At 40.3% G+C, this 12,754-nt stretch overlaps 2 protein-coding genes across 6 annotated transcripts in view; both read right to left on the reverse strand.

Annotated features, from left to right (window-relative positions):
- Window positions 1-537: 537 nt before the first annotated feature.
- On the reverse strand, window positions 538-7,360 carry fkbp8 (FKBP prolyl isomerase 8). 4 transcript variants are annotated; one of them, XM_029430470.1, is made up of 9 exons: window positions 7,217-7,360; window positions 6,411-6,679; window positions 6,015-6,184; window positions 5,726-5,814; window positions 5,241-5,461; window positions 4,768-4,940; window positions 4,608-4,685; window positions 2,369-2,527; window positions 538-2,087 (listed from the first exon to the last, which is right to left on the reverse strand). In XM_029430470.1, the coding sequence occupies exons 2-9, from the start codon at window positions 6,667-6,669 to the stop codon at window positions 2,001-2,003; spliced, it is 1,236 nt and encodes a 411-aa protein (XP_029286330.1). In that variant the 5' UTR covers window positions 6,670-6,679; window positions 7,217-7,360; the 3' UTR covers window positions 538-2,000. The 4 variants fall into 4 exon arrangements, with proteins under 4 accessions (XP_029286330.1, XP_029286331.1, XP_029286332.1 ...); XM_029430471.1 differs by having other exon boundaries at window positions 7,141-7,225; XM_029430472.1 differs by lacking the exon at window positions 7,217-7,360 and adding an exon at window positions 6,995-7,130.
- A 626-nt stretch (window positions 7,361-7,986) lies between these two features.
- Window positions 7,987-12,754, reverse strand: part of ssbp4 (single stranded DNA binding protein 4) — an 82,460-nt gene continuing 77,692 nt past the window's right edge. The window contains exons 15-17 of one of the 2 annotated variants that reach the window (XM_029429743.1): window positions 12,395-12,423; window positions 12,207-12,308; window positions 7,987-10,898 (exon numbers count right to left, since the gene is read on the reverse strand). In XM_029429743.1, coding sequence (XP_029285603.1) covers window positions 10,818-10,898; window positions 12,207-12,308; window positions 12,395-12,423 — 212 coding nt within the window. In that variant the 3' untranslated portion in view covers window positions 7,987-10,817. Of the gene's footprint in view, window positions 11,095-12,206; window positions 12,309-12,394; window positions 12,424-12,754 lie in introns of both variants that reach the window. The other variant, XM_029429744.1, reaches the window with a different exon arrangement.

A 12,754-nucleotide genomic window follows, 5' to 3' on the forward strand; every position in this document is an offset into this window, starting at 1 on the left:
GTTGAGTACAAATAATCATCGACTTTTACAACATTTACAACTATAATTAGAAGACAACACGTGAATCTGTTATATTTATGATACTGTTGTATTTGGCAATGATATGTTATTATTATTAATGGGTGACAAAAATAGATATTCTTCAATTTTTGTACAGCATTTAAGAATGGGCAATGCACATCAGTGATGCGTAGGAAGTGGGAAACGATAGGTCACCTGATTGCGTCAGCGAAACGTCAATGTCTGAAGAAGATGAAGAAGAAAAAACACCAGTTTGGGAATATCTAGAAAATTTGAGAATGTCCAGCTGTAAACTAATAATGAGAAATTAAAAATACTGTTGCCTTGTCTTGAAAAATAAATAAAAAATAGTTGATTGGTTCTGTACAAATAAGACTGCATGAATTGGAGATGTGTCTATCTGGTGCCAATCAGCGTGGACACTACATGAAATCAGTTTATAACTGAATACCCACTGGATACATTGTCACTGATGTTTACACAGGCAGATATTGTCATATAACACAAAAAGGAAACTATAGTTTGATAACAGACACATTTTATTGTGATGAATATAAAATTAACAAATACAGGGAATGCCAGGAACTTTCACGACCACTTCATTTGCCACCAACCGTTAAAGAGTTTATGCAACTTTTGGCTCTGTAGGCCTGCAATCTACACTGAAGAAGCCACAGATTCATTGGTGTCACATTAACTCTATGTGTAAGAAAGTAATGATCGAAGAACAGTGGAATAAACACCTAAAGCAACATAATTTAAAGACAACTTCACAGGCAAAAAAAACTAGAGGACAAAAAAAAATACCTCCAACATTGTACACGAATGGTCATTCTTTAACATTTGGTCTTAATCATCAAAAATTGAGGTATAATCGATTGAAAAGGAATAATAAAAATAAACTCTTCATTCAGCATTAATCATAGCCACATCACTGAGAAACACTACATGTATGTATCATTCTCCGTCCTTGTTTTAAAGGTAATAACTGCACCTCTATTAACAAGAAATATAAAGAAAGTACAGCACACCTACTTAAGCTCTGACCAAGAATATAGAATCTTCCAAGCCATGATGTTGATTTAAGTTATTATATTAGTTTGTTGCTGTTGACAGTGTCAGAGAGGCATTGATTCAAGTATATGGTACTTTGTGAGGCTGCAGGTTGTTGTATTGTATTTGTTTCTAATATATTTGCTCCATATATGTTAATGAGGTGGATATAATTTAAGGAACACATTGCTGTATAATATCACAACAAACTCCAGCCTCAATACGCGCCATAGAACTGAGTCAACACACAAACAACTTCAGCAACATTCTCAACAGATATTGACTGTTGCGTTGCGTTGCATTGCATTGTACAGTACAGTTTCTATTCTGTTCACTTAGTGTATGTGTAGTCCAAAGCAAGGAAGTGAAACCTGTGGAGCTCAAATATTATAACATCTGCATTAACATCAGTCAGGATTAAACATTGTACCATAGTTAAAACCAAGTGAAATCACTCTCTTGGATAGTAAATATTAATTTAACTGCACAATCTGACACTTTAAAACTATAGCATAACAAAGGACTATATCACAATAGCTATTCTTAAATGGGAAAATATTCTTAAATAGCTCCTATCTGAATCTAGAGTAAAGTATTTTATATTTCGATGATCAAATAAGCTATTTCCAACTACCAAAGGCATGAACAGTGGCAGCAAAAGAAAACAGTGTCTGGTAACGTGACAGATATGCATAAACCTACACATTTATAAGGTTGAAAATACAGTTCCCATATGTAAATATTGATGTTTTATTATTCGCCACATCGTTCTCAAACATAGCAGAGAAAAGAGTGACAGTGAAGAAGCGACCGACCGACCGACTGACATTTCCACCCCCCTAGACCAAAGGTCAGAAGGCACTGCCAGATGTGCTTCTGTGAGGCTCACATTGCAGGGGCTTGGTCAGACTTATCACAGGCTTGGTTCAATTTCTAGCAGCTATGACAACGGATAATGCTACACCGCCAATGGCAACTGCAGTGGCCCCGAACAGCCATTTCCAGCTGAGACCCTGGGGAAATAAAAGAGCACAAAAAGGGGATGTGAAGAAGGTTGAATTATATCATGACAGTCAAAAGCTTAAAGCAAAAATAATAATCTGATCTAAAATATTAATACATAACTGACGCTCCCTGTTTTGTTTTTTTTAACCACACAAAGGTTCCCTTGATAATTACATACATATCAATTTAAAAGAACTAATGTAAACGCATGAGAAACATGTGATGATGGACAGTAATTCAAAACGTTTAACACTTAAACAGATTTGTTTTCCAAGGGAATGACTCTCACCCATGAAGACTTGGCCCGGTGTTTCTGTGAGCTGCTGCTGCTACTGCTGCTGCTGCTACAACTAGCGGGGTTACCCAGCATCTTCTTGTACATGGCCTGCTCTGCTCCTCTCTGCTCAGAGTTCTTCTTCACCAGCTTGGAGAGCTCTGCGTGGATAGTCTATACAGAAGAGACAAGACAAATTGGGGTCGCAGGCTCGAGTTCAACATCCAAACCTCCCTCTACTCTACAAACCCAGCTATCCAAACACGAGGCCAACAAAGTCCTGCTGCTGTATAACGACTGATAAAAGACTGATTTCCTTGTTAATGGGAATGCGTGAGGATGACAATACTCATACGTCAACACACACAAGTGGTCTGGAAAGAATGAAAAATGACATGACATGATGGATGAAATACATTTTAGAAATAATATTGGTGCTGTTCTTTGTTGTCTTACAAGAAGTCAGACTTGCATCACAAACATAGCCTGCCATTTAGCCCAAATGTACACACAATTTCAGGATATGGGGTCAATTATTATTACAACATTGTCTCAGATCTGAGTCACTTCACTGCTATTAAAGCTGGCGAGTGACTAAAACAACACATCAATGTTTATGCTTTGTAAATGTGCTGCAGACTGATGGAGCGTCATTGCATCAATTTAACAGAAATGTTCACTTAATAATAATATTTGAGGAGTCTACTTTTAAAGAAAATTGTCAGTGTGAGTCTCTGGACAAGTCTCTACCCCGACTATTTTACTGTTCCCATCTAGGGCCGAATTATTCTGAAAAAATATCTAATTGCGATCATTTTCACTGATATTGCAATTGTGAGATAATTCACGTTATTGGAGGGAGTAATCATTTTTGCATTATTATTATTATTATTCTCATTTTTAATGAAAAATATATTATAATGATGTGTACCAAACAAAGAAGTCTGTCGAATGGACCGCAGTACTTAAATCAGAATGATATTTTGACACATATTGTGCCTCTTGCGGTTTGGATAATACACTAGTCCTTATTGCGATTTTGATAAAATTCCGATCAATTGTTCAGCCCTATCTATCCCATCTAACGCTACGCAGATACATTTACAGCACACTGTTTGAACAGTTGGCACCACTATTGTGCAACCCACCAAAATGGCAAAAATGACAACACTGACTCGTCCCAAGGGCAAGGATTAAAAAGGGTAAACAAACATATAACATCCTGTCCTCACAGCATCTGAGGCTGTCTAAACTGGATCTGTCAGGCCTGCGTGTCATGTCAGAAAGTAAACAAACCACAGACAAATAAATCTTCTCTCGTCAATTTGAGTTGAAGATTGAGGGCATGAATGGCTGACACCAGGGTAAAAAAAAAAATGCAGACAGCGTGTCGGTCAAAGCTTGAAGAGAAGAGAGATAGAACGTCTTCCCATCGCTGACGCCTGCTGCTGCTGTTTAAGACCGCCTCATTGATTATAATGGGAACATTTTGGTATTGTCACTGAAGCACACCCACTGTTCGTTCTGTTGGAACATGAGGTTATTTAGGGAGTCTTTTCATTAATGTTAAAAAAAAAAAGCTAATCTCGCACCAGTTTAAAATGATGTATTGACACAGAGACATCATTCAAACATACAGAGTTGACAGCGATGTGTTGACACATATGCAAAAGGCCCAAACTTGTAAACAATCAACATGCATCTTATTATTTGAAGATTTCCCGACTACATACAGGCCCATTAAAACAGCAATCCACCTAAGATGTACTATTGCAAAATGTACATACATACATTATATTTACACTGCGTGTGCTGGATGGAGAGCTTAAGTGGTGGCCAGGCCATGTGCCGTTTGACAGATTGGTGTAGGACTCAAGTGGGGGATTCTGGGCATGAGTACCATGATGCTGCAGCTCACAGCGAATCCAAGAAGCCCACGCACTGAGCCGAGTTCTGTCAAATGGCCTTGTTTGGCCAAAGAACCACATATATCCGACTGTATAGGCAGCAGAACAGGAACAGTAGCGAGGTATTAGATATGGCTGGGGTGCAGGGCAAACCTATTTACAGCCACAACATGAAAACAGATCCTCTGAAATGAGGAATCAGCAGTCCACCTGACCTTGCACAACAAACTAAGTGATTTGATATTTCATCCAGTGGTGCCATCTATGGGTCATAAGAATAAACTGCAATTTCTCCACATTAAAAGCTTTGTTTGACCAAAACAATTATACGAAGAGGCCAAAAGTACCTTGTTGCTTGGTTCCAGCTTCAGCGCCTTCCTCAAACATTGAATGGCTTCTGTGTATTCCCCTTGCAAGGCTAGTACCTTGAATTAAAAACACATACGTTTAAGAAGACAATCTATCACAGACTATTAGAGACAGTGAAAGAAGAAGAGCGACACTTACCTTGCCCATGCGGAAAAGTGCTTTTATGTTGTCTGGCTGTTGTTCCAGTGCAGAGACACAAGATTTAAGTGCTGCATCATAGTGGTCCAGTTTCAGCTGAGAAGCAGCCATGTTGTTTAAGCACTTCACTCTGACATCCATCAGCTCGTTCTCCTCCTCAGGACTAATGTCAACTGCAGCAAAAGTAACCACAACATAAACAAAGAGTTAAAAAAGAGTATTATGTCAATCAGTGCATCAATAAAATGAATGAACATACGTTAAATATATTCCCTGCCTATCACCATCTAAGGTGGACTACACTATTTTTGAGGAAAAGGCCCCTCTTGTTTTTGGGGTAAATTGAAAACGTCCAAAAATGCATGATCAAAGTAAGCATCAACTCTTGAGTACAATACTCCCCCACCTGTTAGATACCCCCTACACTCATTCCCGGGTGACAGAAAACCCGACTCCCTGGAACTGCATCTCACCTTTAGAACTAGACTCTGTTATCTGCAGGGCAATGCTGTACGAATTCACTGCAAAAGCATAGTCCCCACGCTGATAATGAACGTTGCCTCTCTCTCTCTTATTGCTGGCCAGGGCGATCTTTTCTGGAGGGGGCAGCAGCTCCAGGTCGGGGGCATCAGTAGCTTCCAGCAGTTCCACTTCGAAGGACAGCTCAGCGTTTGGGGGAACCTCGGGTTCAACACTGGAAAGATGAAGAAACACGTTCAAGTTCAGGAAATAAGATAATCACTAGATAAAACACAAGGACATTTCCACCATCACATGTCCTGACGAAAGGGTAACAGAAAGATTCAGAACATCCCAAAACTGAGCTTGTAGAAAAGCAAAAAAGTTTGTTCAAATTAAAGAAAGGGAACTTCCATTAGTTTGTGAATTAATAGCAGCTTAAGTATGACTGTACAGTTCATACAGCCTTTAGCAGAGTTAGATTAAAGCAGGTTCCTACCTCCCCCGAGCACCATATGTGTATTTTGCATCAGCCTGGATGAGGGCCTTCTCTCCCATTTCCATGAGTTGGACGGTAAGATCCAGAGCCTGAAAGGACAATCTTATTGCAGTAAGATACTGATATATATACACACACACACACACACACACACACACACACACACACACACACACACACACACACACACACACACACACACACACAACAGATAACCTGTTGTGACATTGTGAAATCACTCTATGTTGTCTTTCCCATTTGAAAAGTATAGCAGATTGTCAAATGTTACCTGGATGACATCTCCATCTCCGAGGGTGAAAGGGAGGCCAGGCTGCTCCTCTACAAGTGTCCCGTCCTTCAGGCATGTTTTAAGATTAATCTTTACATTCTGTCCTTTCTGTGGCCGGCTGTCTCGCCCTTCCCCTGACTCCAGGACTTTTTTCTTCAGCTGGCCACTACCTGTAGACAAGCACAGTCATTTTCAGCATTGATCACTGTCCAGTGACTGTGGCCAACTACAAATCAGAAGCCTCGCTAAAGAAAATCACAACACCTCCTTGGGCTCTGTGTTACAGATGGGGGGACTGGTCATTCAAATTAACTTATAAACTACTATAACACCTTCTATATACATATATCCAGCTACAATCCGACCTGTTACCCCCATGAGGCTTTTGCTACATACCTAATACATCCAGCCATTCCTCCACTGGACCTGGAGGGTCTGAATCTGTGTCTGCATTTTTCTTTTCAGACTCATCTGTGTTTTCCCCCTTCCCACCCCCGGCATCTTCCAGAGGAGGGGGTTCATCGTCAATGTCTTCTTCATCTAAAACCTCAAAGTCCTCCCCGCTGTCCAGCAACGAGGCTCGTGCATTCTTCTTCACTGATGGCGCACTGTCATGGCTGTCAGAGGCGTCCATAGTCTCCTCTTTTTCAGTCATTTCTAGAATACTAAAGAGAAAGAGGGTTAACAACTTAGAAAAAACTTCTTCGTCCTAAAAAACCTATTCAAGTGTAATGTTTTAATATTCATCCGCTGCTATAATAATACACCATTGAGCTTAACACCAAGCTAACAACAGCCATCCTAAACCAACCAGGACTGAGTACCGTGTTATAAACAATTAACTAACACAGTTACAACACGATTACAATTCAACTAACCTCTTAACTGTTTTGCTACAACAGTGACGTTATATTTTGATTAACAGTAGCCAAGCTAGCCACACGTTTACAGAAGTTTCTGACAAGTTATCCTATCGGTACCTCTTCAAGCTGCTAGCAGGATGCTAACAGACGTTAGCCGGGGAAGTTGACAATAGCAAACTAGCATTAGCTGTAACTCGCAAGCTAATGTTAGTAGTAGACATTTAGACTTTTCTTATCTTGTCTTGCAATGAACCACTGCTTACATCGACTTTAGATAGAGGTAGCCAGTCACAGCGTCATATGTGATAAACCCGTTTATCCAAATTAACGTTACTTTACCTTCAAACACTATCTCTGCAGAGGCTTGTTTTGGTCCTGCACAATCTCCAGTGATGAAGTCAGTTTGATGTTGGTGTACACGAGACCAATGGGACCCCTATGTGTCGTTGAATATACAACATCAAACTGACTTCGTCGCGGTCTTGAGCTCATCCCAACAGGCTGCTTCCTGTTAACCTTGAGCTCCTGTACTTCTATTGGAGCTTTTCATGCATATTAATGTTTGACCTCACAGGTAGGCATCCTGAGCACTGCAGGTACAGTTTATAACGAAAAGTGTGTTCACCTTCTATCTAAAGCATAACATACACAATGTATTTGCCTGGTAGTGACTATATCGGCTGCCGATTCTCGAGAAATAGTACAATGTATCTAGGTCATTTTAAAGCACATAACAATAGCCAAATTATTAATAATGATAGTTAATAATTCTCTGGTTTCTTGCTTATATGGAGCGGTGTGAAAATTCAAAATGTGTGGCAGAATTGAGTGTTTTAACCCAAAACTAAACAGGTAAAATAAAGAAAATATTTACTTTTTAAATAAGAGAGCAGAATGGATTTGAAAAGTAATTTGAGTCATCCTAGCTAATAGACAATAACATACCATGTCATTTAACTTTCCACATTTTGAAAAGGGTGTTTTTCAAAGATGAATATAGTTTAATAAAAGAGGCTTTCCTCTTTTGTATAAAACGTATTGTTGTGTGCTGCATAAGATAACGGCTGAAAGCTAAAAGAGAGCTCAGAGGAAGAGATTCAAACAACAAGGAAAAATCAAATGACATTTATTATTGATGCATTGTTTCTTTTTTGATAAGCAAATTATCTGTTTTTCTTTCAGTCTAAAGAAACTTTACAATATAAAGAAACATACAAAGAACATCTTTATTACCTACACAAGACACCTAAGTCCCTAAGACAAGATTCTGAACTATCCTACCATGAAAATACAAAGCAAACCCAAGAGACAGACTGCTTCATATTGAATACTGCCGTGTCATCAGAAAGGACCATGAACGGTACAGGAGAATCATTTATATCCCATTCCCTTGAATCCCCCACCCCTCCCCGACTCAACATGACCACCCCACCCGACCAGCAATTCTTCCTAATGGTACAGTATTATACATCACAATAGAAGTACAGAGATGGCCAACGATCGATATACACAGAGGACTGAGAGAGGATCAGTGAGAGAGCTTCGATCTATACAACGCTATAACAGGAATAGCAAAGGACACAGTTACTTTTTGATCTAGTCTTAATTTAAAATGAGGTTCTCTTAAGTACTTTTACCTTTTTAAAAGTTTTCTTAAATTGATAAAAATCCTTCATATTAAAAACTGCATTAAGAGGTCACATGTTTTTTTTGTGAGAAGATGCCCTTTGGAAAAACGATTCAAATGATTATTCAAAGCCAATAGTAACATTTAACTGAAACATAAGGAGACAAGGGCAGAGTGAGGACGCCACAGCTTGTTTGCTTCTCTCTGTCCTGTCCTCTCTCTGTCCTATCCTCCCCACCATACAAGTCTTTAGCATACAGTCTGCATTTATTGTGTTACTGTATTCTATACATTTTTATGGAAATTTAGCCACATGAGCCAAATAGTCAGCGCATCCTTTCTCTATGAAAAACATGGACAGTTTTATTTATAATTTACTTTCAGCTGTATTCATTGGTAGTGACTGACATATCAAAACATGTCAATGATATCAAAATGCATTATACAGTATTTACAAAAAAGGAAATTAAAGAGAAGGGAGGGGGAGACGTTTTGGGGGGAGAGGGGTGGGGTTGGAGGAAAGAAGGGCAGGTGTGTGTGTGTGACTACATTGAAGGAACACTGGAGAGTGTTTCCCAGGCCACCGATAGCCAAATCCTGGAGATGTTCTTGTTGAACTCTGGGTACAATCTGTTCACATTGATATCAGAAAATTGATAAGTACGTCACCATCACCCATAGAGGCTACAATGGTTGTTTAGTTATTGTTGGTTTGAACACAGCAATGACGTTAAGTGCTGCAGTGTGATGTCATGAGAGATAATGTTTCCCTTTGAAACAGAGAGTTGATCAGGCCAAGAGTACATAACATACAGAAAAAACAACAAATTAAATAGCGTAATATGTAACTATGCTTTTCTTTGTGTGCAGATTCTATGGGCTTTCATTTTTCTCAGTTGAATACATTAAAAATAAAAACAATCTGCTGAAAACAATCCACAAAAATGGAAATATATCCACTACAAAAGTGTCCCATTATTGTTCCTCTTCTTCAGACCGATGTGGCTGCATGGTCCGTTAACCCCAAGGTGCATCACTCTGCGCCCGTCTTGTCTGGGTCAAGAAAGTGGATCATACAGGATCTGTGAGTTCACCCCAAACTCCAAGCAAGAAAGCAGGCTTCATGAGTGTGTCTGAGGTCCCACAACATCTCCCAGTCCAAAAAAAAGAGAGACATTGGCGAGAGACCAGAATGAATCCTGGGAGGAACACAGTGCCACTTGGAGTCCACGGTGAGGTTGAAATCGAACAAAGTGATGGAGAGGAAGGAAACACGTTTGAAGATTCACAGACAACTTGTAAATAACAAATAATAAAACGACCACGATACAAGCTAAATATGTTGTATTTACAGACAAGACCACATCCGTAGAAGAGATGCTCTCTGGCTTTGTCTATTACTGAATGAGAACTGGCACCTCAGAGCCATTTCCATGCAGTACAAACTGTGAGAAGGGGGGGTGGGGGCTTATTAAGACAAGATAGCTAGATGATCATTCAGGTGCATCAGCGGACACTTTGTACCAGAGAACAGCAGTGCTGTGAGAAAGCCTCTGTTTTAACTGTATGGGTAGTTTTAGCCGAGACGCCACAGACTAGTTTGTGAGGTGAACATTATCCCGTCAATCAACGTTTATGCAAATGGTGCTACAAACATTTAGATGGCAAAGACTCGAGCTACACGTTCAGAAGAAGTTGAAAGGAGAGGTATGTGAAGTGAGATCGACTGTAACAAAAAAAAAAAAAAAACAAGACAAACATCGAATAACCTAAAATCATGTAAACAGGAAATCATTGTGCATTTTTCGAGTGTGTGCTTATTCTGTCATTGTTGATGCTGCTGCTGAGATAAAATGTGCCCTTTACAGGAAATCATAACTACATTAGTAGAATAATATCAATTATGAAAATTATAACAATAATATTACCATCAACAACAAAAAATACAAACATTTAAAGAAAACCATTCTTGCCCTAGAATAACTTTATCAGTTCATCTTCTTTTTTTCGTCTTTTTTTTATTTTTTTTAATCATTCCTGACACAGGAGTTTTTGAGTGAGGGTTTTCGACCCCTGTCAGTCAACAACTGTGTGCCCTCATAAGTTATGATCAGCGTGAAGTATTGGAGTGGTGGTAGATGCAGCGGGGCATCTTGTTTTGGGCTTGAATGCCACCCATGAGGGCAGGTTTTGGGTTTTGGGAGAGACAGGCTTGGAGCAGATTCGGGCTCTTAATGTCCTAGGGCCCGTGTCGAGGCCCGGCAGGCGAAGAAGAAGCGGAGAAGAGACCCTTCCTGTTGCTTGGAGGCCTTTTCATGTTCTTAAACCCATTTTACAGGCATTGGGATGGGGGGCCTTGAGGGGAGTCCTGCTTTCCAGGTGCATCCCCAGGGGCTGTGTGGCACAGCACACCATCCACGAGGAGGAGGAGGAGGAGGAGGAGGTAGGAAGGGAGAGAGGAGAGGTAATGCAAGACGCACCAGGGTGGATGGGAGAGGGAGATTGGGATAAGGGAAGATGAAAAAGAAATAAAATAAAATAAAAGATAAAATAAAAAAAATCACACACTCATCGTCATGTTGGGTGAATACTGTAAAGAGAGAAAAGAGAGGGAGGGGAGAAAAGATAAGCCAAAACTATATTAAACTTATTAAACTAGCCAGTTCAAGAAAGCAATACAACTAAGTAAACTAAATGCCATGTCCAGAACACCAGCCTCTTGCAGCACACATTACACATAACCCTCTCTACGTCATTAAACCAGCAGCAAGCAGAGCAGCCCAAGGAGAAAATGTTAGGGAATTTCAGAACACAGTGAAGATACTGTAGCACGATGTAGTTGTCAGTGTCACATTAATCACTATATGACAATCTCTCCATGCATCAGAGAAAGCATATGATGTGGTTCTTTCCCATGCTTGTGTGTGTGTGTGCATGCTGTGTGTTTGTGTGTGTGTGTGTGTTGGGTAGAGCTGGAAAAAAAACTGAGCACAACATAAAAGGACTGATAATGTTTGATGTAGCCAGCAGGGCCCAGTTTCCTGTTTCCTATTTGAGGCCGGTCTGTAGTGTGAGGGAAGTCCCTCATTTTGCTTTGAGATTAGTGTAACGACTCTCAGGCTAACTCATCTTCGCACGGTAACAATCAGCGACGCCTGCTGACCAGTGGCACCAAATGACGAAACAAAAGAGGAAAACATGGCTCATAATTGTCTTGTGGTAGCGAGCGATGAGAAGGCTCTTGCAGATGCACCGCAGTGACACTAGGAAACTATCCTAAACCTGACTGATAAGTAGACGAACGGCTTGAGAAGCATCTCAGCTCTGTCCTGTGTCTGCACTGTGCTGACATTTTTGTTTTCTACTCATTGCTACATATTCTAGGTAAAATGTCCTCATAACTGTTGATGAGTGGTTTGATGTGGTTGCTCGGTCAGCCATGTTTTTTAGTTTATAGAATCAGACAGTCTGGCTATTATTTTTGATAAGCCAAAGTCCATTTTTATGAAACAATTAGCACACAGCGTTTAAATTGTGTACCCCATAATTGAGTCTCTGACCAGATGGAGCAATCACAATCATATTAAATACGTTAACATTTCTTTGTGACAAGCCAAATCTAAATGTGATCCTGCTGTTTGATCAAGATACCAGTGGCGATTTGTGCAGATATGACCGTAATCTAAAGCAAGGGATACTCACACTTTCACTTTGGAATGGGTTTAAAAAGTTGCCTGCCATCTCGCCGTCGTCCCGCGGAGTGCCGGGAGGATTGTTCATGCCTGCCATGTTGTTGGGAGAATTCTACAACGCAGGTGAAAAGAAAACAGTGAGAATACAGAAGTCTTACACACAGACATATATGTAGACAGAGAGGCAGTCAGGCTTACCTTTGGCAACCCGTCCATGTCACCAGAGCCTGTGATCAGAAATGGAAAAAAGGAGACACCTGAATCATTATGAGGTAACTGGCAACTGATCCTTAGCTACTAATTCAACATGAGTTCAGGATGTCCAGAGCAAGTAGGAACAACCTGCCCTCTCACAGGTAATGGCCTTTAATTAAGCTATTTGTTTCAGATACAGATGAGCACCAACTCACTGGCTTCACTGATCATGTCTCACCCATCCACGGGATCAATTGGCCTACTCACTGCCCCACTAATCTGTTTTAGCTGTGATCAATATCAGGAGGAGGGAGGGCACTTCCTCTACCAGCCATAAGAGGGCAGAGTCTCACTTCTCAAGGC

The sequence above is a fragment of the Cottoperca gobio genome, chromosome 4 (assembly GCF_900634415.1).
Source record: "Cottoperca gobio chromosome 4, fCotGob3.1, whole genome shotgun sequence".
Taxonomy (NCBI): Eukaryota; Metazoa; Chordata; class Actinopteri; order Perciformes; family Bovichtidae; genus Cottoperca; species Cottoperca gobio.